This window comes from Pelophylax lessonae, assembly GCF_965119305.1.
Source record: "Pelophylax lessonae genome assembly, chromosome: 10".
In the NCBI taxonomy this organism is placed as follows: Eukaryota; Metazoa; Chordata; class Amphibia; order Anura; family Ranidae; genus Pelophylax; species Pelophylax lessonae.
In genome coordinates, this window is record NC_138777.1 from 61,775,309 (window position 1) to 61,797,813 (window position 22,505).

The 22,505-nt window shown below is 41.4% G+C and overlaps 1 protein-coding gene across 1 annotated transcript in view; it reads right to left on the reverse strand.

Moving 5' to 3' along the window:
- The window catches only part of METTL15 (methyltransferase 15, mitochondrial 12S rRNA N4-cytidine), a 411,527-nt gene that overhangs the window by 207,423 nt on the left and 181,599 nt on the right, over positions 1–22,505 (reverse strand). Inside the window, exon 3 of the mRNA XM_082270210.1 lies at positions 4,401–4,537. Coding sequence (XP_082126336.1) covers positions 4,401–4,537 — 137 coding nt within the window. The remainder of the gene's footprint in view (positions 1–4,400; positions 4,538–22,505) is intronic.

Here is a 22,505-nt window from a genome sequence, read left to right on the forward strand (position 1 = left end):
GCATTTATGAGAAATCCGTCAATGAAGATGACAAAACAGTTTCATCCGGAAGCTTGAGGATAATAGGAGGCTTATCAGTGAGTCAGCAGTGCCTGACACATGCGTGCCTGGAAATATGTGTCCCAACCCTAGGGTTGAAACAAGAGGGGGGGGTATGTGACAGGAAGTCAGCTAAATCTGGGAATGTAGTCACAGGAAGAAGATACATTTCTACCTGATTTAGAAAGTCCATTAATTAATTTAGGGTGTTGGCTACAGAGCTAGCCAGCAGGAAGTTGAAAGGCCTTCACCTGTTCAGAATGAGAGAGTTAAGGCTCTATAATTTGTTCAGAGAAATTCCTATTGTTTGCTGCCTCCAGAAGCTGCATCCTGAAGCCATGTGGGCTGGGAGCAGGAGGACAGTCAGCGTGTGCCTCCCGACAGGATGTGTGGGCCTGGGAGAAGACCCCCCGGAGTGATGTGTGCCCGGGACGGTAACCAAGGGTGAATACGTCTCAAAGGTGAGAAGACGAAGTGTTTCTGTGTGAAAGAAACAAAAGGACTGTGTTGCCCTGTGAAGCTATAGGTCCGCTGTAGGACAAGGAAGTCTGCCCGACGGTAGGTTGGAGACAGACACTTAGGCAGGTTCCAGTTGTGAGAAGGTAGCCGCCCACAGAGGCAAGGATTTATTTTCTGTTTTATTTTATTTTGGATGTTTTGCTGCATTACAGCCTGGTGAAGAAAACACCATTTAATAAACCACACTGTTTGTTTGCAAGCACTTGTCGGCTACCTCTCTGGGAAAACGCACCCCCCAAGGGGTCATCCACACCCGCCACCGAGCTAATCCCTCACAATATATATATATATACATATATATATACATATATATATATACACCCACACACACACTATCTCACAAAAGTGAGTGCATCCCTCACATTTTTGTAAATATCTTATTATATCTTTTCATTTGACAACACTGGAGAAGTTACACTTTGCTACAATGTAGAGAAGTGAGTGTACAACTTGTATAACAGGGAAAATTTGCTGCCCCTTCAAAATAACTCAACAAACAGCCATTAATGTCTATACTGCTGGCAACAAAAGTGAGTACACCCCTAAGTTAAAATGTCCAAATTGGGCCCAAAGTGTCAATATTTTGTGTGGCAACCATTATTTTCCAGCACTATCTTAGCAAACCTTGGGCATGGAGCTCACCAGAGCTTCACAGGTTGCCACTGGAGTCCTCTTCCACTCCTCCATGATGACATCACGGAGCTGGTGGATGTTAGAAACCTTGCGCTCCTCCACCTTCTGTTTGAGGATGCCCCACAGATGCTCAATAGGGTTTAGGTGTGGAGACATGCTTGGCTAGTCCATCACTTTTACCCTCAACTTCTTTAAAAAAGGCAGTGGTCTTTTGGAGGTGTGTTTGGGGTCGTTATCATGTTGGAATACTGTGGGCCAGTCTCCGAAGGGAGGGGATCATGCTCTGCGTCAGTATGTCACAGTACATGTTGGCATTCATGGTTCCCTTAATAAACTGTATCTCCCCAGTGCTGGCAGCAGTCATGCGGCCCCAGACCATAATACTCCCACCACCATGCTTGATTGTGGGCAAGACACACTTGTCTTTGTACTCCTCACCTGGTTGCCACCAAACATGCTTGACACCATCTGAACCAAATACGTTTATCTAGTCTCATCAGACCACAGGACGTGGTTCTAGTAGTCCATGTCCTTAGTCCGCTTGTCTTCAGCAAACTGTTTGCGGGCTTTCTTGTGCATCATCTTTAGAAGAGGCTTCCTTCTGGGAGGACAGCCATGCAGAGCAATTTGATGCAGTGTGCGGTGTATGGTCTGAGCACTGACAGGCTGACCCCCCTCCCCTTCAACCTCTGAAGCAATACTGGCAGCACTCATACGTCTATTTCACAAAGACAACCTCTGGATATAACGCTGAGCATGTGCACTCAACTTCTTTGGTCAACCATGGTGAGGCCTGTTCTGAATGGAACCTGTCCTGTTAAACCGCTGTATGGTCTTGGTCAATGTGCAGCAGCTCAGTTTCAGGGTCTTGGCAATTTTTGTATAGCCTAAGCCATCTTTATGTACAGCAAAAAATCTTTTTTTTTTCAGATCCTTTAGAGAGTTCTTTGCCATGAGGTGCCATGTTGAACGTCTAGTGACCAGTATGAGAGAGTGATAACACCAAATTTAACACACCTGCTCCCCATTCACACCTGAGACCTTGTAACACTAACGAGTCACATGACTCCGGGGGGGCGGGAAAATGGCTAATTGGGCCAAATTTGGACATTTTGACGTAGGGGTGTACTCACTTTTTTTGCCAGTGGTTTAGACAATAATGGCTGTGGGTTGAGGTATTTTGAGGGGGCAGAAAATGTATACTGCTATACAAGCTGTACACTCACTACTATACATTGTAGCCAAGTGTCATTTCTTCAGTGTTGTCACATGTAAAGATAATAAAAAAAATAATAAAATATTTACAAAAATGTGAGGGGTGTACTCACTTTTGTGAGATACTGTGTATGTCTGTGTGTATGTGTATATATATATATTTATATATATATATATATTTATATATATATATATATATATATATATATATATATATATATATATATATACACACACATATATATTATGCTGTCAGGCATGCCTGGATCACATAACTGTCTGAGCACAATTACAAAACTTTTTGCATATAAAAGATATATACATATGTGTATTTTAACTATTCAGTGCTTTGCTTGGAGTTCAGCTTTAAACAGTCAGTCCACCCATATTGATATCTGAATGTCTGTTAAGATTAGTTCAACAGCATGAGAATTTCTCTCAAGACCTTTATCGGTGAGAAATCAGTGTTTTTATTTCTGGGTCAATATACCAACTGTAGTAGTTAGTAGTTCTTAAAATGTATCTCTAGACAAAACCTTTTCTTATTGTTCAAAAAAGTGGGGAAGGGTTACATCACTCTATTTTTACTGGTGATCATTGTCACCGAGACTAAAAACTGAAAAGAAATCCAAAATTTTAAAGTGCTCCCTAGAAGAAGAGGTAAGAGGAAATCTTCAGAACAGCAGCACCTGTTCCAGGGACAACTGTCAAAGAGGAGAATGCCTCTCACTTTCAGAAAGTTTTGTTACTTAACTGCTGTGTCTCTTGGACAGGAAGTAAAAGAAAACTTCCCCAATAGTATATAGACAGTGAAAAATAACTGGTATGGTTTTAATCCTTCCAGACTCTATCCAAAAAAGTAAAAACAAAAAAAAAAAATATAGGAGTTTGAATATGATTACATGTTTTTTACAATATATTGGAAAACATGCAAAGGTTTGAACAATTAAGGCTTCAAGGTGAACATATGAATAGTATCAGGGAATGTGTCAGGAAGATCTCGCTGCTGGAGGATTCAACATACACTTTTGTTTTTCAGGGGTTGGGCTTGGCCCTTTAGTTCCAGTGAATGGAACTCTTAAGGTGTCAGCAAACCAAGACATTTTGGACAATGTCATGCTCCCAACTTTGTGGGAACAGTTTGGGGGGGTGACCCTTCCTGTTCCAACATGACTGCCCACCAGTGCACAAAGCAAGATCCATAAAGACATGGGTGAGCGAGTTTGGTGTGGAGGAACTTGACTGGCCTGCATAGAGTCCTGAGCTCAACCCAATAGAACACCTTTGTGATGAATTAGTGCAGAGGCTGTGAGCCAGGCCTTCCCCTCCAAAATCAGTGCCTGACCTCACAAATGCGCTTTTGGAAGAATGGTAAAAAAATTCCCATAGACACACTCCTAAACCTTGTGGACAGCCTCTCCAGAAGAGCTAACGCTGTTATAGATGCAAAGGGTGGGCCAACTCAAAAATAAACCCTACGGACTAAGACTGGGATGCCATAAAAGTTCATGTCCGTGTAAAGGCAGGTGTCCCAATACTTTTGAAAATATAGTGTGCATTAAAGGAAGCCATGGAAAGATTGAGTCCACCAAGCTAGACTTTTCAGCAGACGAACACTTCAATGTATAACAAATTAGTGAAAAATACACACATTTTTAAAATCTCTTAACCAGTGATAGAAGTAGATACAGGTTCATCCCAGTCATCTACCCAACACCAAGACATTGTTTTGTCTATGAATTGTTAGTTTAAATCTGCAGTGCAGGGTCTCTGCATGAATGAAGATGTCACTGTGAACTGGATGTCAGTAGACAGACTTCGCAATAAAGAGATATTCTTCAGAACAGCTGTGGGAATTACCCCAGTACAACAAAGATAAGCTTCCTTATCTGGTCCTCCTGACACCTGGCAGCTTGTAAAGCAAATGATAAAAATGAATCCCACAGATTTGGTGTTTTCAAAGGAAACAATGGTTAATCAAATGCTGCACTTACCCATCACAGTAGGACAAACGCTGTGCTATGGAGTACGCAGTAGGATCTCTGTCTAGTGCTAATACTTTAATATTAGAAGCCTGTTTCAGAATTGATGTAGTGTGACCTCCTGCACCAAAAGTCATATCCAATATAGTCTACACAGAGGAGAGAAAGAAATACACATAAATATAATACATGCTTGTGATTAGACAATTAAATATTTGAGAAGTCAAACAGCTTGTATCAACAGCGTTAATTTGCAAAAAGTGATATGCATGTTTATACATGTGATTAGTCTATCATTTATACGGATAATTAATTCATGGACCATGACTCCAAACTTACTGTTGTGCTTGCCTGCCTTAAGGATTCCACGCACAATTCCATAGAGCAAAATCTACTTTTCATCAAACCATACATAGTAATACAATCATATCTTTGAAGTGTATCAATAGGTACAAAATGTGTGGTTTGATTGGTTGGGAATTGTTAGCACCTCTGTCATGTTTCTATGTTTATCTCTTTCCCCACTGGGGAAATTCGTTATCACCATTTGTACTGGTAGTCATTGTCAATGAAAGGGAATATCCAAAATTTTAGAGTTGTCCCTATAACAATGCAAAGTATTCCAATGGCAATATCAGTTTTGAGGACAGTTGTATAAAAGGGGAACTGCTTTCACCATGGTGGATTTCCTTTAAGTTTCCTTAAAGTTCCACTTGTGTCTCCTGGAGAGGAAGTGAAAGGAAATTTCTCCAATATTATCATTTGAAAAGAAAAAAGTTTTGGCTATATATATATATATATATATATACATATACATACACACACACACACACACACACACACACACACACACACACAGTATCTCACAAAAGAGAGTACACCCCTCACATTTTTGTAAATATATCTTTTCATGTGACAACACTGAAGAAATGACACTTTGCTACAATGTAAAGTAGTGAGTGTACAGCTTGTATAACAGTGTGAATTTGCTGTCCCCTCAAAATAACTTAACACACAGCCATTAATGTCTAAAGCTCTGGCAACAAAAGGGAGTACACCTCTAAGTGAAAAGGCCAAATTGGGCCCAAAGTGTCAATATTTTGTGTGGCCACCATTATTTTACAGCATTGCCTTAACTCTCCTGGGCATGTATTCAGCCCTCTTAACTCTGATACCCCTAACTAAAATTTAGTGGAACCAGTTTCCTTCAGAAGTCACCTAATTACACCTGTGTGTCATTTATTCTCAGTACTGTATCAATACAACTGTTCTGTGAAGCCCTCAGAGGTATTTTTTGAGAACCTTAGTGAACAAAAAGCATTATGAAGGCCAAGAAACACACCAGACAGGCCAGGGATAAAGTTGTGGAGACGTTTAAAGCAGGGTTAGGTTAAAAAAAAATCCCAAGTTTTGAACACCTCACGGAGCGCTGTTCAATCCATCATCTGAAAATAGAAAGAATATGGCACAACTGCAAACCTACAAAGACATGGCTGTCCATCTAGAATGACAGGCTGGGCAAGGAGAGCATTAATCAGAGAAGCAGCCAAGAGGCCCATGGTAAATCTGGAGGAGCTGCAAAGATCCACAGCTCGGGTGGGAGAATCTGTCCACAGGACAACTATTAGACATCCACTCCACAAATCTGGCCTTTATGGAAGAGTGTCAAGAAAACCATAAGAAATCCCCATTTGCAGTTTGCGTGACGACATGTGGGGGACACAGCAAACATGTGGAAGAATGTTCTCTGTTTAGATGAGACCAAAATTTAACTTAGTGGCCTTAAAGCAGAACACTATGTGTGGCAGAAAACTAACACTACACATCACCCTGAACACGCCATCCCCACCGTGAAACATGGTGATGGCAGCATGTTGTGGGTGTGCTTTTCTTCAGCAGGGACAGGGAAGCTGATCAGGGTTGATGGGAAGCAATCTTAGAAGAAAATCTGTTACAGTCTGCAAAATAATTTGGACTGAGGCGGAGGTGTAACGTTCATGCGTTTTTGTTTGCGGATGGATTTACAGCTGCAGAATTATTACACTCAGTAGCCTTGTAGAGAATGTGTTGAACAACATATCCAACTCTCAGGACTTCATCACCGTGTACAGCCTGTTATATACTATATATATATTAATAGATGTTTAATGGAGGGATAGAGTATATATGAGGATATATAGATGAGAGACAGGCTATTGTATGGTGAGCACTAGAAGTAGTATAGGAGAGTTTCAGGTGATGGTAAGCAGATAGGTTCTGATGTCAAGTATAGTGCAGATGGTAAGAGGACACAGATGGAGTATACTTTAGACAGAGTAACCTAGTGCAAGGATAGTTCAAGGTAGTCCCAAGAGCTAACAGTCTTATGCAGATGATAGTGAATAGATAGATACAGATAGTCTTGGTAATTGCAGTAGATGACAGAAGGAGATTGGTTAGTAAGAATCCCCTGCGGGGTACTTATCACCTAGATAGGTTAGGAAATACAATGTCCAGAGGAGAGGGGTGATCCCGTAGCGGGATACGGATCACCAGCAAGGTTTCTGGCTTAGTTCAGCAAGGAAGGTATGTCAGCAGCTTCGACTTCTCAGGCGTAGGTGCGATGAACATGTGGGTTTGAACGAGCAATGAGTGAGAGCAAACCGGCGATTGAAATAGCCGCTCATAGCGGCGCTCGGCAGTGATGTCATCCGGTCTTAAAAGTGTATGCGTCCTTTGTATATACAAGATGGGACGCAAAGAGAGGAGAAATATAGGAACAAGGGTACCATAGGTACCGGAACATTACAGTACCCCTCCCCCCCTTAAGGCCGGCTCCGGAAGGCCTCTAGAACTGGTTTTTCCGGATATTTCGAGTGGAAATTGCGAATCAGTCTAGGGGCATGGATATCGGAGGTATCCAGCCAGGTGTCATCTTGGGGCCCATAATTCTTCCATCGTACAAGATACTGGAGTCTTCTTCTATTGAAACGGGAATCCAAAATTTCTTTTATCTCAAATTCTTCTCCACCCTCCACTTGTACAGGAGGTGGAGGTGAGATAGTAGGCCTTATTCCTTGGTTAGGAACATGGGGCTTCAGTAGAGACACATGGAAGACAGGATGTATCTTGAGGTCTACTGGCAATGTGAGTTGTACTGCAGCTTTTCCAATAAGCTTCTCTATTGGAAAAGGTCCCAGAAATAGAGGTCCAAGTTTTTTACTAGGGATCTTTAGTCTCAGATTTTTTGTAGAAAGCCAAACAAGATCCCCAATGGCATATTGGGGAGAGGGTTTCCTACGGAGGTCGTAGTATTTTTTTTGTTGGCTATGAGCATGAGATATTGTATTGTTGAGTAATCCCAGAGAATCCTTTATCTGGGCAAGATAATCAGATGCTACTGGATTACTTGATGGTAAGATACGTGGAGGAAGGAGTGTGGGATGAAACCCATAATTCAGGTAAAACGGACTTTGCTTAGTAGTGCTATGAGTAGCGTTGTTATAGGCGAATTCTGCCAGTGGGAGGAGATCTGCCCAATCGTCCTGTAGATACGAAGTATAGCAACGCAGGTACTGTTCAATGCACTGGTTAACTCTCTCTGTCTGTCCGTTGGTCTGAGGGTGGTAGGCAGAAGTAAGGTTACGCTCTATTCGCAGTATCTGACAGAGCTAGCCAAAATTTTGAGATGAATTGTGAACCACGGTCAGACAGCAGTGTTTTTGGAATACCATGTAACTTAAAGACATGTTTCACAAGTAATTCTGCTGTTTGTTTGGATGAAGGTAGTTTTCGGATAGGGGTGAAATGTGCCATCTTAGTCAGATGGTCCAGTGATACCAAGATGGTGTTGAATCCTTTGGAAGGTGGTAGTTCCACTATGAAATCCAAGGATACCACTTCCCACGGAACCTGGGGTATCGGTAAACTACAAAGTAATCCTGATGGTTTCGTGTTGTCAATTTTAGACCTTGCACAGATATCACAAGATGAAACTAACTTTTTTACGGTTGTCTTCATGTCTGGCCACCAAAATTGCCTAGTGAGTAGATTGAGAGTTTTAGTCATACCCATATGTCCTGCCATAGGTACATCATGCGACAATTCTAAGATCTTGGTTCGCATAGTAGGGGGTATGTATAATTTATCGTTGTAGTAGAGGAAGCCTTCTGCGTCAGTAGTTAGTTGTGGTGGAGGTGAATCCAACCCTATGCTGTGCAAAATCTCCTCCTTCAGTGAGCGAACGACTCCGATAATACGTTCAAGTGGTATTATAGGAACTGAGGGAACCTCAGTGCAATCTTTCTCGGCTAGTCGTGAGAGTGCATCCGCTTTTTTATTTTTGTCTGCGGGCGTGTAAGTTACTAAAAAATTAAATCTCAGAAAGAATAACGACCACCGTACCTGCCGGTGGGAAAGAGTTCTATTAGTCTGAAGGTATTGGAGGTTTTTGTGATCAGTATATATCAGAATTGGCAATTGAGTGCCCTCAAGTAGATGTCTCCAATTCTCTAATGCCAGTTTTATGGCTAATAACTCCTTCTCACCTACTGGGTAGTTCACCTCGGGGCTACTTAATGACTTTGAAAAGAAAGCAACTGGGTGAAGAGGTGAGGTGTTTGTTGGTCGTTGTGAGAGAACTGCTCCTACTGCCATATTAGACGCATCTACCTCCAAGATGTATTGAAGGGATGGGTCTGGATGGCATAGTATGGGGGCAGTAGTAAAGCTTGATTTCAGCAGAGAGAATGCTCCATTTGCTTCCTTTGACCAATTAAATGGTCTCTTCGTGCTTGTAAGTTGTGTGAGAGGTTTCACAATCGCAGAGAAGTTTTTAATGAATTTCCTATAGTAATTAGAGAATCCTAGGAACCTTTGTAATGCTTTGCGAGTGGTTGGCACTGGCCAATCCAGAATGCAGGATATTTTGCTCATGTCCATTTTGATTCCACTTTTAGATATAATATATCCTAGGAATAGTACCTCCTCTTTATGAAAGAGACATTTCTTTGATTTAACATATAAGTTATGTGCAAGTAGTCTTGACAACACAAGTCTCACATGTTTTATGTGCTCAGGTAAGGAATGAGAATAGATAAGTATATCGTCCAAATATACTACCACACAAACATCAAGCAAGTCTCGGAATATCTCGTTTATAAAACGTTGGAAGGCTGCGGGGGCATTACTTAGCCCAAATGGCATTACAAGGTACTCAAACAGTCCGTATCTGGTTCTGAATGCCGTCTTCCATTCATCCCCTTTACGGATTCGAATTAAATTGTATGCCCCTTTTAGGTCCAATTTTGAAAAGAAAGAAGCCCCACGCACCTGTTCGATAAGTTCAGGAATAAGAGGTAAAGGATAACGATCCTTTATTGTGATGGCATTTAATTGTCTGAAATCAATGATAGGCCTAAGGCTAGAGTCCTTATTGCGGACAAAGAAAAGCCCAGCAGCAGTGGAGGAAGTAGAAGGTCGGATGAATCCTTTTGCCAAGTTTTCATCCAGATACTCTTTAAGGTGAGAGAGTTCATCCTGTGAGAGAGGATATACACGTCCGTAAGGCAACTTGCTATTAGAGAGCAGATCGATACAACAATCATAGTCCCTATGGGGAGGTAGCATTTGAGCGTTTTTCTCGAGGAAAACCTCCGATAAATCTTGATAACACTTAGGAATAATGTCATCTGGCAGTACAGACAGGATCCTATCATGTGTGGGGAGGTTACACGTCGTCTCGCAATAGTGAGAAGAGAAGGCTAATGTTCTTGTTTTCCAATCGATGATTGGTTGATGTATGTGTAACCAGGGAAGTCCCAAAATGATTGGAAAATGTGGCGAAGTTAATACATCAAAGGTGGTGGTCTCCACATGAGACTCGTCAGCAGTTACAAGAAGTGCCTGTGTCTGACTGGTGATAGGACCAGAGGATAAAGGTGTACCGTTAATAAAACTAACGGAGACAGGTTTGGGTTTTGAAACAATAGGTATTTTATTAAGGGAGACAAAACAAATGTCAATGTAGTTTCCACAAGATCCTGTGTCAATCATAGCCTTGGTGGTGATCCTAGTTTGGTCCCACTGCAATGTTAATTGAACAAAAAGATAAGGATTAGGAAAGGAAGTTGTGAGTCCCCCTAGCAAGACATTTGAACCCTCACCCTCTTTTCTGCGGACAAGAGGACAGTCGTTTACCAGATGATTCGGGGATGCGCAGTACATGCAAAGATGTTCGGTTTTCCTCCTGGCACGCTCAGAAAGGGTCAGAGGTGGACGTATCATTCCTACTTCCAAAGGAGTAGGGTCAGCAGGCAACATCCGAGAAGGACTGGAAAATGGTGAGCCCATCTTCTCAGCCTTTCTTTCTCGTAGTCGTCTGTCAATATTGATACTGGTCTGGATCAGTCCCTCTAGAGTGCCAGGTAAATCCGCTCGGGCGAGCTCATCTTTAACGGCCTCAGATAGGCCGAGTCTAAACTGCGTTCGCAAAGATGTGTCGTTCCACCCTGAATCAGGGGACCATCTTTTAAAATTCGCCACGAAATCTTCAACAGGTCTCCTTCCTTGTTTTAGGGCCCGTAACTGGGTGTCAGCGGTACTCTGCTTGTTGGGGTCTTCATATAAAGTAGCAAGTTGTGCTAGAAATAAGGGATAAGAATTAAGGAGTGGATCATCCTTTTCAAAGAGAGCATCTGCCCAGGCCCGGGGTTCACCCGTTAAATAGGAGATGATGGTACAAACCTTAATTTGGTCAGTGGTGTAGGTTAGAGGTTTTAACAAAAAAAACAATTGACATGCGTTTTTAAATTCACGGAATTTGCTCCGATCACCAGAAAACACTATAGGAGGGTTTATCTTAGGCTCACGGGGCTGAGCAGCAGGAGGCTGTGTGAGACGGCCAAGCTGCTGTCTCAAGGTTTGATTGTCATTTTTTACCTCTGTAAGTGCATGGATCAATGCATCTACTTGTTGTTTTAATTGTAGTACATGAGTGGATAATTCTGCTGAATCCATATTTTTTTTAAGGCTCGTTCAATCTGTAACGTTCATGCGTTTTTGTTTGCGGATGGATTTACAGCTGCAGAATTATTACACTCAGTAGCCTTGTAGAGAATGTGTTGAACAACATATCCAACTCTCAGGACTTCATCACCGTGTACAGCCTGTTATATACTATATATATATTAATAGATGTTTAATGGAGGGATAGAGTATATATGAGGATATATAGATGAGAGACAGGCTATTGTATGGTGAGCACTAGAAGTAGTATAGGAGAGTTGCAGGTGATGGTAAGTAGATAGGTTCTGATGTCAAGTATAGTGCAGATGGTAAGAGGACACAGATGGAGTATACTTTAGACAGAGTAACCTAGTGCAAGGATAGTTCAAGGTAGTCCCAAGAGCTAACAGTCTTATGCAGATGATAGTGAATAGATAGATACAGATAGTCTTGGTAATTGCAGTAGATGACAGTAGGAGATTGGTTAGTAAGAATCCCCTGTGGGGTACTTATCACCTAGATAGGTTAGGAAATACAATGTCCAGAGGAGAGGGGTGATCCCGTAGCGGGATACGGATCACCAGCGAGGTTTCCGGCTTAGTTCAGCAAGGAAGGTATGTCAGCAGCTTTGACTTCTCAGGCGTAGGTGCGATGAACATGTGGGTTTGAACGAGCGATGAGTGAGAGCAAACCGGCGATTGAAATAGCCGCTCATAGCGGCGCTCGGCAGTGATGTCATCCGGTCTTAAAGGTGTATGCGTCCTTTGTATATACAAGATGGGACGCAAAGAGAGGAGAAATATAGGAACAAGGGTACCATAGGTACCGGAACATTACAGGAGGTTTACCTTCTAGCAGGACAACGACCCTAAACATACAGCCAGAGCTAAAATGGAATGGTTCAGAGCAAAGCACATTCACATGTTAGAATGGCCCAGTCAAATGACAGACCTAATCCCATCGGGAATATTTTGCAAGACTTGAAAATTGCTGTTCGCACACACTTTCCATCCAATCTGACAGCTATTTTTCAAAGAAGAACAAAAATGTCACTCTCTAGATGTGCCGATAAAGACATACCCAAAAAGACTTGCAGCTGTAATTGAAGTGAAAGGTGGTTTTACAAAGTATTGACTCTGGGGGGTTGAATAAAATGCACGCCAAACTTTTCAGATATTTATTCGTAAAAAATTTTGATTACCATTTTATAATTTTCCTTCCATTTCCCAATTATGTGCCACTTTGTGTGGGTCTATCGCATAAAGTCCCAAAAAAATAAATTTAGGTTTTTGGTTATACCATGACAAAATGTGGAAAATTCCAAGGGGTATGAACACTTTTTCAAGGCACTGTGTGTGTATATGTGTGTGTGTGTGTGTGTGTATATATATATATATATATATATATATATATATATATATATATATATATATATATATATATATATAGTGGTGATCGAAAATTTTGGCACCCCAGGTAAAAATTTGCATTAATTTGTATTAATGTAAAATAACAGAAAACAAAAAAATGGTGTCTACAAAAGTTTGGGCACCATGCAGAGTTAATATCTTGTACTGCCCCCTTTGGCAAGTATCACAGCTTGTAAACGCTTTTTGTAGCCAGCCAAGAGTCTTTCAATTCTTGTTTGAGGTATCTTTGCCCATTCTTCCTTACAAAAGTCTTCCAGTTCTTTGAGATTTCTGGGCTGTCTGTCACGCACTGCTCTTTTAAGGACTATCCATAGATTTTCAATTATGTTGAGGTCAGGAGATTGTGAAGGCCATGGCAAAACCTTCAGTTTATGCCTCTTGATGTAATCCCCGTGGATTTCGGGGTGTGTTTAGGATCATTATCCATTTGTAGAAGCCATCCTCTCTTTAACTTCAGCTTTTTCACAGATGGCATAAAGTTACCATCCAAAATTTGCTGAGATTTTATTTTAACCATTTTTCCTTCTACTCGTGAGATGTGCCACTGGCTGCAATACAACCCCAAAGCATGATTGATCCACCCCATGCTTAACAGTTGGACAGAGGTTCTTTTCATTAAATTCTGTGCCCCTTCTTCTCCAAACGTACCTTTGCTCATTCCGAGCCAAAAAGTTCAATTTTAACCTCATCAGTCCACAAAACTTGTTTCCAAAATGCATCAGGCTTGTCTATATGTTCATTTGCAAAGTTCAAACGCTGATTTTTGTGGTGAGGACGTAGAAGAGGCTTTCTTCTGATGACTCTTCCATAAAGACCATATTTGTACAAGTATCTCTTTATAGTGGAATAAAGTACCACAACTCCAGTGTCTGCCAGATCTTTCTGGAGGGATTGTGCAGTCAAACGTGGGTTTTGAATTGTTTTTCTCACAATCCTGCGAGCTGTTCTGTCTGATATTTTTCTTGGTCTTCCAGATCTTGCTTTAACTTTCACTGTTCCTGATGACTGCCATTTCTTAATTACATTCCGAACAGAGGATATTGACATCTGAAAATGCTTTGCTATCTTCTTATTGCCTTCTCCAGCTTTGTGAGCGTCAACTATTTTCAGTTTCAGTTTTCTAGACAACTGCTTAGAAGATCCCATGGTGCTGATTGTTGGGGCAAGGTCAGATGAGTCTGGGCATTTAAAACCTTTGAGATTGAAATCACCTGGTCTTCCCAGACAATGATTGAGAACAATCCATGACACTGGCAGGTATCAGCCTTGCAAAGGGGGCAGTGCATGCTATAAATTCTGCAGGGTGCCCAAACTTTTGCAGACGCCATTTTTTTGTTTTCTGTAATTTTGAAAGTGTAAATGATGGAAATAAAATCTAACTTTTGTTGACATATTATAAGAATGTCTAATCTGTAATTTGATGCCTTTTGGAGATTTTTCCATCTTTCCTTGGCTTCTTTATGCACATTAATACAAATTTTTACCTGGGGTGCCCAAACTTTCGATCACCACTGTATATATATACTGTATATATATATATATATATATATATATATATATATATATATATATATGCACATTATAATACAAAAAGTATTGGGATGCCTGCCTTTACACGCACATCCCAGTCTTAGTCTGTAGGGTTTTACATGGAGTTGGCCCACCCTTTGCAGCTATAACAGCTTCAACTCTTCGGGGAGGGCTGTCCACAAGGTTTAGGAGTGTATCTTTGGGATGGTTTGACCATTCTTCCAGAAGTGCATTTGTAAAATCAGGCACTGATGCTGGAAAAGAAGGCCTGGTTCCACTTGAACTCATCCCAAAGGTGTTCTATCGGGTTGAGGTCAGGACTCTGTGCAGGCAAGTCAAGTTCCTCCATCCCAAACTCGCTCATCCATGTCTATATGGATCTTGTTTGTGCACTGGTGCGCAGTCATGTTGGAACAGGAAAAGGCCATTCCCCAACTGTTCCCACAAAGTTGGGAGCATGAAATTGTCCAAAATGTCTTGGTATGCGGACGCCTTAAGTGTTCCTTTCACTGCAACTAAGGGGACAAGCCCAACCCCTGAAAAACAACCCCACACCATAATCCCCCCTCCACCAAATTATTTGGACCAGTGCACAAAGCAAGGTCCATAAAGACATGGATAAGTGAGTTTAGGTGGAGGAACTTGACTGGCCTGCATAGAGTCCTGACCTCAACCCGATAGAACACCTTTGTAATGGATTAGAGCAGAGACTGTGAGCCAGGCCTTGTCGTCCACATTAGTGCCTGACCTCACAAATGCATCTGGAGGAATGGTCAAACATTCCCATATGTCCTTGTGGACAGTCTTCCCAGAAGAGTTGAAGCTGTTATAGCTGCAAAGGGTAGGCAAACTCAATATTTAACCCTGTGGACTAAGACTGGGATGCCATTAAAGTTCATGTGCGTGTAAAGGCAGGTGTCCCAATACTTTTGGTAATATTGTGTACTTCTAAAAGCTGTTCTTTTTGAACATTAAGCAGCCATCCTCAAACAACTTCTACTAGGTTGAGATGCTGCCATCAGTCTGCTGCAGGCAGGTAGAGAATTTCCTCCTCTCCCACAGTCGTGAAACTGCAACATTGCAGTGACTGCAGTCAAGAACTGCACAGGCGTCCCTTTTTTAAAAGAAACACTTGTTAAAAGGCATCATCATGGGGCATACAGTGCATGCAGCCAAGAACGGCACTGGCACAGACATACAGTACCTTTTTAAGAAGAAAAATTGTCAGGGGTGCATATAGTGATTTTTGTGGGAGGCAATAATTACCTGTAAGTGGTACAGTTATAGGTTACTTAGCATGCATGCATTTAATATGAAATAATTTATCTGATTATAGGTCTGTGTTGTTCTTGAGTGAGAGGTGTCTAATATTTTAATCTTCTCTATTATATCAACTTATCCCATTTAAAAATGCAATGCCCCCACCCTCACCAAATGCTACATATGCTACCTAACCTGTGTAAACTTGTAAGTACTTACCTATTTTTAGTCTGCTCTGGTGCAGAGCGGTCACATGATCATCAGCAGCTGCAGAGGAGACGAGGGAGCACTCGACAACAACTAAGACATGGAAGCCTATCAGTAACATCACGGCCATTGTCAGCGCTCCCTCCTGTCCTCTGCAGCCACCACTCACAGACACAGGGGAGGCAGAACTGTGGGATCATATGACCAGAGTGGAGTGCAATAAAAATGGGTAAGTATACACATATTTATTTGCATAGGTTAGGCAGCATAGGTAGCAGGAGGGTGAGGGAACATTTTTAAATATGGTGTTTGGCAGGAACTCCACTTTAATGAATACATTCAGTATAAAGGCCAGAGAAATCAAAGTCAGGGTCGGCCTTATTTGTTCTGTATAAAAGAATCTTAATATTGGATTGCATGAGGACTCGAGGGCATACAATGCGATTAGAGGAGAAGCGTTTTAACCACAGGCAACGTGGGGGGTTCTTTACTGTTAGGGCTACAAGATTGTGGAATTCTCTACCACAAGAGGTGGTTTCTGCGGGTAGTATGGTGGCTTTCAAAAGACTCTTAGACTTACATCTCAAGGATCAGAACATTCAGGGGTATGTGAGATGAGTACAGCCACACACACCTACACAGGTTGAACTGGATGGACTATTGTCTTTATTCAACCTCACCTACTATGTAACTATGTAACTAATAATCTAACACATCACTTAAAGGATATATAGCTCTCGCAGAGAGATTTTTTTTTCACGATCTTATAAGAAAAAGAAAAACAGAATGACTCCCACGCCAATTTTAACAATCTAAAACACTACTTGTGAAAATTTTGCCTTGCCATCAAGTTCAATTCTTTTTAATCAAATAGAGCTAGATCGAATTATTTCTCCATGTCCCTGCAACTAACAAAATGGAAAGTCACACTGGTTCTATATCATATGAGTCACACTCCTTTAGTTAAGTTATGATTCTGTGACAGATTTACCCAGAGGAATTGTAAAATCTGTTTATGGGGGAAAAAAAATACTGGTTACTCTCTGAGTTCAGCTGCTTAACTGAGAATTTATAGCAGGTAAAAAATAGAAACATAGTATTCATTTCAGAAATATACGTGATGTTTAAAGGAACCTGTAAGGTTCTAGGTAGTTTGATTGTGAACAGTTACCAACCACACTCTGAATTACGTTGAAAGAACAGAGACACATTTCACGTAGATAACGGTTTTCCTTAAAATCAACCCCCCCATATCCCTCCCACTAGTCACAATTTAAAAATAAAACCTTTCTAATGATGAGTCTATCAACATATTACCATCTGTAGCATCTCTTCTGGAAGTGGACAGTCACTGCAGTCTGGGTTTTGGCTACATTCACACTTATGCGACTTGTCATGCAACTTTGGACACTCAAGTCGCATAACAAGTAGCATCCCATGATTTTCAATGTTGAAATATTTGTTACTTTATGTCACAGCGACTTTAACTGCTTCAATGCAGGGCACCCTTACCCCCTTCCTACACAGGCCGATTTTCACCTTTCAGCGTTGTCACACTTTGAATAACAATTGCATGGTCATGCAACGATGTACCTGTAAGAAACTTGTATAATTTTTTTGAAAGAGATAGAGCTTTCTTTTGGTGGTATTTAATTACCACTGGGTTTTTTATTTTTTGCTTAAAAAAACAAAATAAGACCGAAAATTCAGAAAAAAAAAGATTTTGTATATATATTTAGTTTTTCTCCTTTATTGATGTACGCTGATGAGGCAGCACTGATAGGCTGCACTGATAGGCTGCACTGATGAGCACTGGTGAAGTGGAACTAATATGCGGCACTGATAGGTGGCATGGATAGGTAGCACTGATAAAAAGGCACTGAAAGGCAGCACTGCCTGAGCATCAATGATGGGCACTGTTGGGGCTGCACTGATAATCAGAGCACTGATGGTCAGTGCCCTGATTATCTGTGTAGGTCTCCCCTGTGAGGAAATGACTCTAATTGGCTCTCCTCTCCTCACACGCTGTCAGTGTGAGGAGAGGAAAGCCAATAACTGCCATTTCCTTCTGTACATGAATGGACATAGCTGATCACATGGGTAAAGAGCCTCGTTATCAGCTCTTTAACGAGACTGGGGATGGGCTGTGTCCCATGGACACAGCACCCTGCTGATTACTGTGCATGCATGCCTGCAGACTGGGGCGACATCATATGATGTCATCCGAGAGCGAGAGTACCACCCTGTCGCCGTCATAATACATTACGTGGGTGGGAGGTGGTTTAACCACTTTACCACTGGAGGATTTTGCTGTCTTACGTCTGGGCAACTTTTTGCGATTCGGCACTGTGCGAGTTTAACTGACAATTGCACGGTCATGCAACGCCGTACCCAAACGAAATTTATGTCCTTTTTTTCCCACAAACAGAGCTTTCTTTTGTTGGTAATTGCTCACCTGTGCGATTTTTACTTTATGCGCTATAAACAAAAAAAGAGTGACAATTTTGAAAAAATAATATTTTTCACATTTTTTTTATATGAAATTCCCCCCCCCCCCCCCCAAAAATGTAAAAATCAAAAATTGTTATCATTTTAGGCCAATTCGTTTTCTGCTACATATTTTTGGTAAAAAAAATTGCAATAAGCGTATTTTGATTGGTTTGCGCAAAAGTTATTGCGTTTACTAACTAAGGGAAAGATTTCTGTCATTTTTGGTGGGTTTTTTTTTTAACGAGTAATGGCGGCGATTTGCGATTTTTTTTGCGGGGCTGCGACATTGCGGCGGACAGATCGGACCCTTGACTGACATTTTTTACACTTTTGTGGGTACCAGTGACATTACTGCAGTAATCAGTGCTATACATATGCACTGTTACTGTAAAAATGACACTGGCAGGGAAGGGGTTAATTTTTATTGGTGATCAAGGAGTTAATGTATGCCTGGTGCTTACTAACGTGTGTGGGGGGAGGTGACTGAGTGACACAGGCACAGATCGCAGGTTCAGCTATGCTGAACCCTGCAATCTGACCCTGCCTGTCACTTAGGAGATCCGCCCGCTTTGTTTACACAAGCGAGCAGATCTCCACACTCGATTCCCCGATGATCGGGGAAGAGCGGCGGTGATCACCGCCGCTCCTCCCCTGGCCCGACTCCCGCTGTGACTGAATACAGCGGGAGCGAGCCTCTGGCGGCATGCGCGCGCCGTCGAAAGAGGGGAATGTCTGGCGACGTAGGTCTACGTCGTCAGACGTTATCGAGCCACTTTGCCGCAGTAGCAGCTCAGTGAGCAGCGGTAAAGTGGTTAAAAGGTTCCTGCACTACTTTGGTCTAACTTTCATGTGATTTGAGTGCCACAGACTGCAATGTAAACCCAAAAAGTGGCATGAAATTCACACCGGAATGTTATACATGCGACAGGTGTGCAGCAGTTGTCCATTATCATTGGTCAAAACCCAAGTAGCATCCAAGTTGCGCCCATCTAAGGTTGAATCAAAGTTACATCAAAGTTGCATTTCAAAGTCTCAGGACTTTGGAGTGGTACAAGTGTGAATGGAGCCTTAGTCTTTAGGACCTAGTGAGAACCCTGCTAATTGACCTGTTTTACAGTCAAAGGGAAGTGTCCACACCTGGTAGTTATGTGTGCACCTAAAGCAGCAGCCTCCCACAGGCCTAAAGAAAAATGCCTCAGGACCCAGTTTGTAACATGACTGTGACTTCAGGTGGGATTTGGGGACATTTAAGCAGAATTTTTTCATATAAAAGGAATAGATTTCTTAAAGTGGGATGGTATGGGCTATGATTTTTCTGAGGCTGGCAAAGAATTTCAAAGCTTATTGTACAAAATTATTGTTGCACATTTTTGACAAAAAAAAAAAAAAAAAAACAACAAAAAAACTGATGGCCTATTTTTAAAAAATGCCATTTGCCCTCCTAGGTCCCAGGAGCTGGCAGTTAATTCTAAATTCGGTGCAATAAAAATGCTCCTATGGTGAAAAACTAGATGCTTGCTTATATAAAAGACATTGTTTTTTAATTCAAAGAACTCAGAATATCCAAACTGATTGTCCCAAAAGCTTCACTTATGTAGAAAAAAAAAAAAAAGAGTATTACATTACCAAGGCTTATTTCTGTTTTTGGCCCAGGTGCTGACAATCTATATACAAATTCAGTAAAAAAAATGCTACACCTTAAAAGAACCAAGGCTGTTATAGGCAAATAAAAAAACCTATTTATTAGGGAAAAAAGGAGCACACATATAAAAAGGTTCAATGCAAAATTATAAACTGGCTGATTTGAAGTGATTTCAGGAATATGCAATTGTATTGCTAACTCTGAGGGATAAATGAATAGATAGATGGAAGGATTTATGAATGGACCTGCACTGAAGAACAGAAGAGCAACGTACATGAAAAACACTTTTAGTTGTAATAAAGCCACACTTGAAGGCTAAGAATAGCTAGTGGTAGTTATTCGCAATCAACTAGACTTGTTTTTGAAATGTTGAAGATGTTTCACCATTCATTCAAGTGGCTCCCTGGGGTGCAGATAAAAATCCAAAACATACCCCAGCATTTATAGCCACAGAGGTAACTTGGTCACCTTAAAGAGGAAGTAAACCCTCCTCTACAACTTGTACCTATAGGCAAGCCTATGATAAGGCTTACCTATAGGTACTGTAAATATCTCCTAAACATGTACCGTTTAGGAGATATTTACCTTACATGTCGCCAGTGACGTCACTGGCGCATGCGCTCTGAAGGAACGGCCGATCGTGCCATTCCTTCAGAGCCCCGTGCCGTGACTGTCGGCTCCCGCGCGCGTGCGCGGGAGTGACGTCACCGCGGCTCCGGCCAATCAGATGGCCGGATGCCGCGCTCCCGGAAGACGGGCGACTAGACATGTCGCCCGTCATAGAGGTGAGTGAGCGGCACGGCGGGGGCTCGTTCTGAGGTAAGTATTGCATAATGAGCTAATATGCGATGCATACTAGCTCATTATGTCTTTCTTTTGCAGGGTGTAAAAAAAAAAAAAAAAACTCAAACGAGTTTACAACCTCTTTAATAAGCAACTTTATTTATCTGCCGAGATGAATAAACTCCTGTGTATGCACGGGAGTAATGTCTTCCTGGCCCCTTCAATCAAAATGGCCAAGAATCGGAACCCAGAAGACGACCGGCCAAGGATGTCAGCGGCCAGCAAGTGGGCTTGTGGACATTGCATCACTGGAGTAGAGACGAGTATAGTTCCACTTTAATCCAACCCCCCATGGTATCAGATGGCAGATGGTTAAAATTGATGAAAGCACACTGTTCTAAAATACAATCAGATACACATCCGGTCATCATGAGTATGGGACAGGTGATAAAAGCTAGATAGAAACAAAGAAAAAGGGAATAATAAGCCTGTTGTGGAAAAGAAGTTGCTAGAAAGCATTGAATGTACTTTCCAGCAATGAGAGAGGATGGTACTCCAAGTCCCTAGTGATGGCTTTAAGGCCAAGACTCCACCTCTTCCCCTATTGAAAGCACTAGCAGGTTCTGGAGACCGTTTCCTTTTAGCAGTCAGACTGCTTAATAAACTTTTTTTTAGTATTTAAAGGTTTGCTGCTGTTCACAGAAACCCACAAAACAGATTTTCAGTATTAAGAGTAAAAAAGGGTTTCATGTGGTTTTACCACCTGCCCAAAAAAAGAAAACTGTGAGTGAGTGCATAAATGTTTGCTGTAAAAACCTGATTATGAATCACTAATATAAACACAAAAGTAAATTATTTTCGCTAGAAACTTATTTTGAAGGAAAGAGCTGATGAAATAGTTGATGGAGGTTTAAAGGCAATAAACGTTGGTCTTTGGTGCATTATTACAGTGAAATATCACAATAATTTACTAGTTTCAAAATGAAATAATATTTGTGAAATATGTTTTTTATTGATTTCTTGTTAAAAAAAAAAAAAGTATAACTCAATAAAAAAAGCTTATTTCTTTTAAAGTGACCCTGTCAGGTCCTAACTACTGTAAAAACTAACAGCAAAGCTGAAGAGAACACTGTAAGTACCAGAGGAATTGTTTAAAGCAGTTCCTGTTTCCCTTTGTTGCCTTTGGTTTTCAGGGACAAGGCTGAACACTGGGACGCAAATTCTGTCCCCTTGCATTAAGTGAAGCACATTCCTGGCACTAAGCTCCGCTTTACCCTTCAATAGTCAGAGATCTTACTATGCAAAACATTTTGCAATGGACTGTTACAGTTCAAACCTTTTTACTAGTTTTGGAAAAAGCAGAGAAAATTAACCACCCTGGCAGGTCTTTACTGCTATCTGGGGCTTTATTCTAAATATCTACCCTCACATCCCGTCCTGCTGGTTTTACCAGAATAGAAGTGAGGGAAAAACTGCCCCCAGGACACTGACAGAATGGAAAATCTGAAGAGGGTGAACATGGCTGGCTATAGACACACATTGTGAGAGCTCTGTGTATCATGTTACTTTTTATCTAAACAAGATCAGAAAAATAGCCTTTTTCCACACATCCAAAAATACAAAAAGACATCTGCAAACTCAAGAGATTAGTGGGGAGCCTTGCACTATTACTTTGCCTCGGAGAGGTCCAAAACCTTTTTGTGGACCTTAAATAATACCATACCTCGACGCCACCCTTCTTCCCATCATACACAAACTAAAGATAGAATACATGCCACCAGACTACTTCTG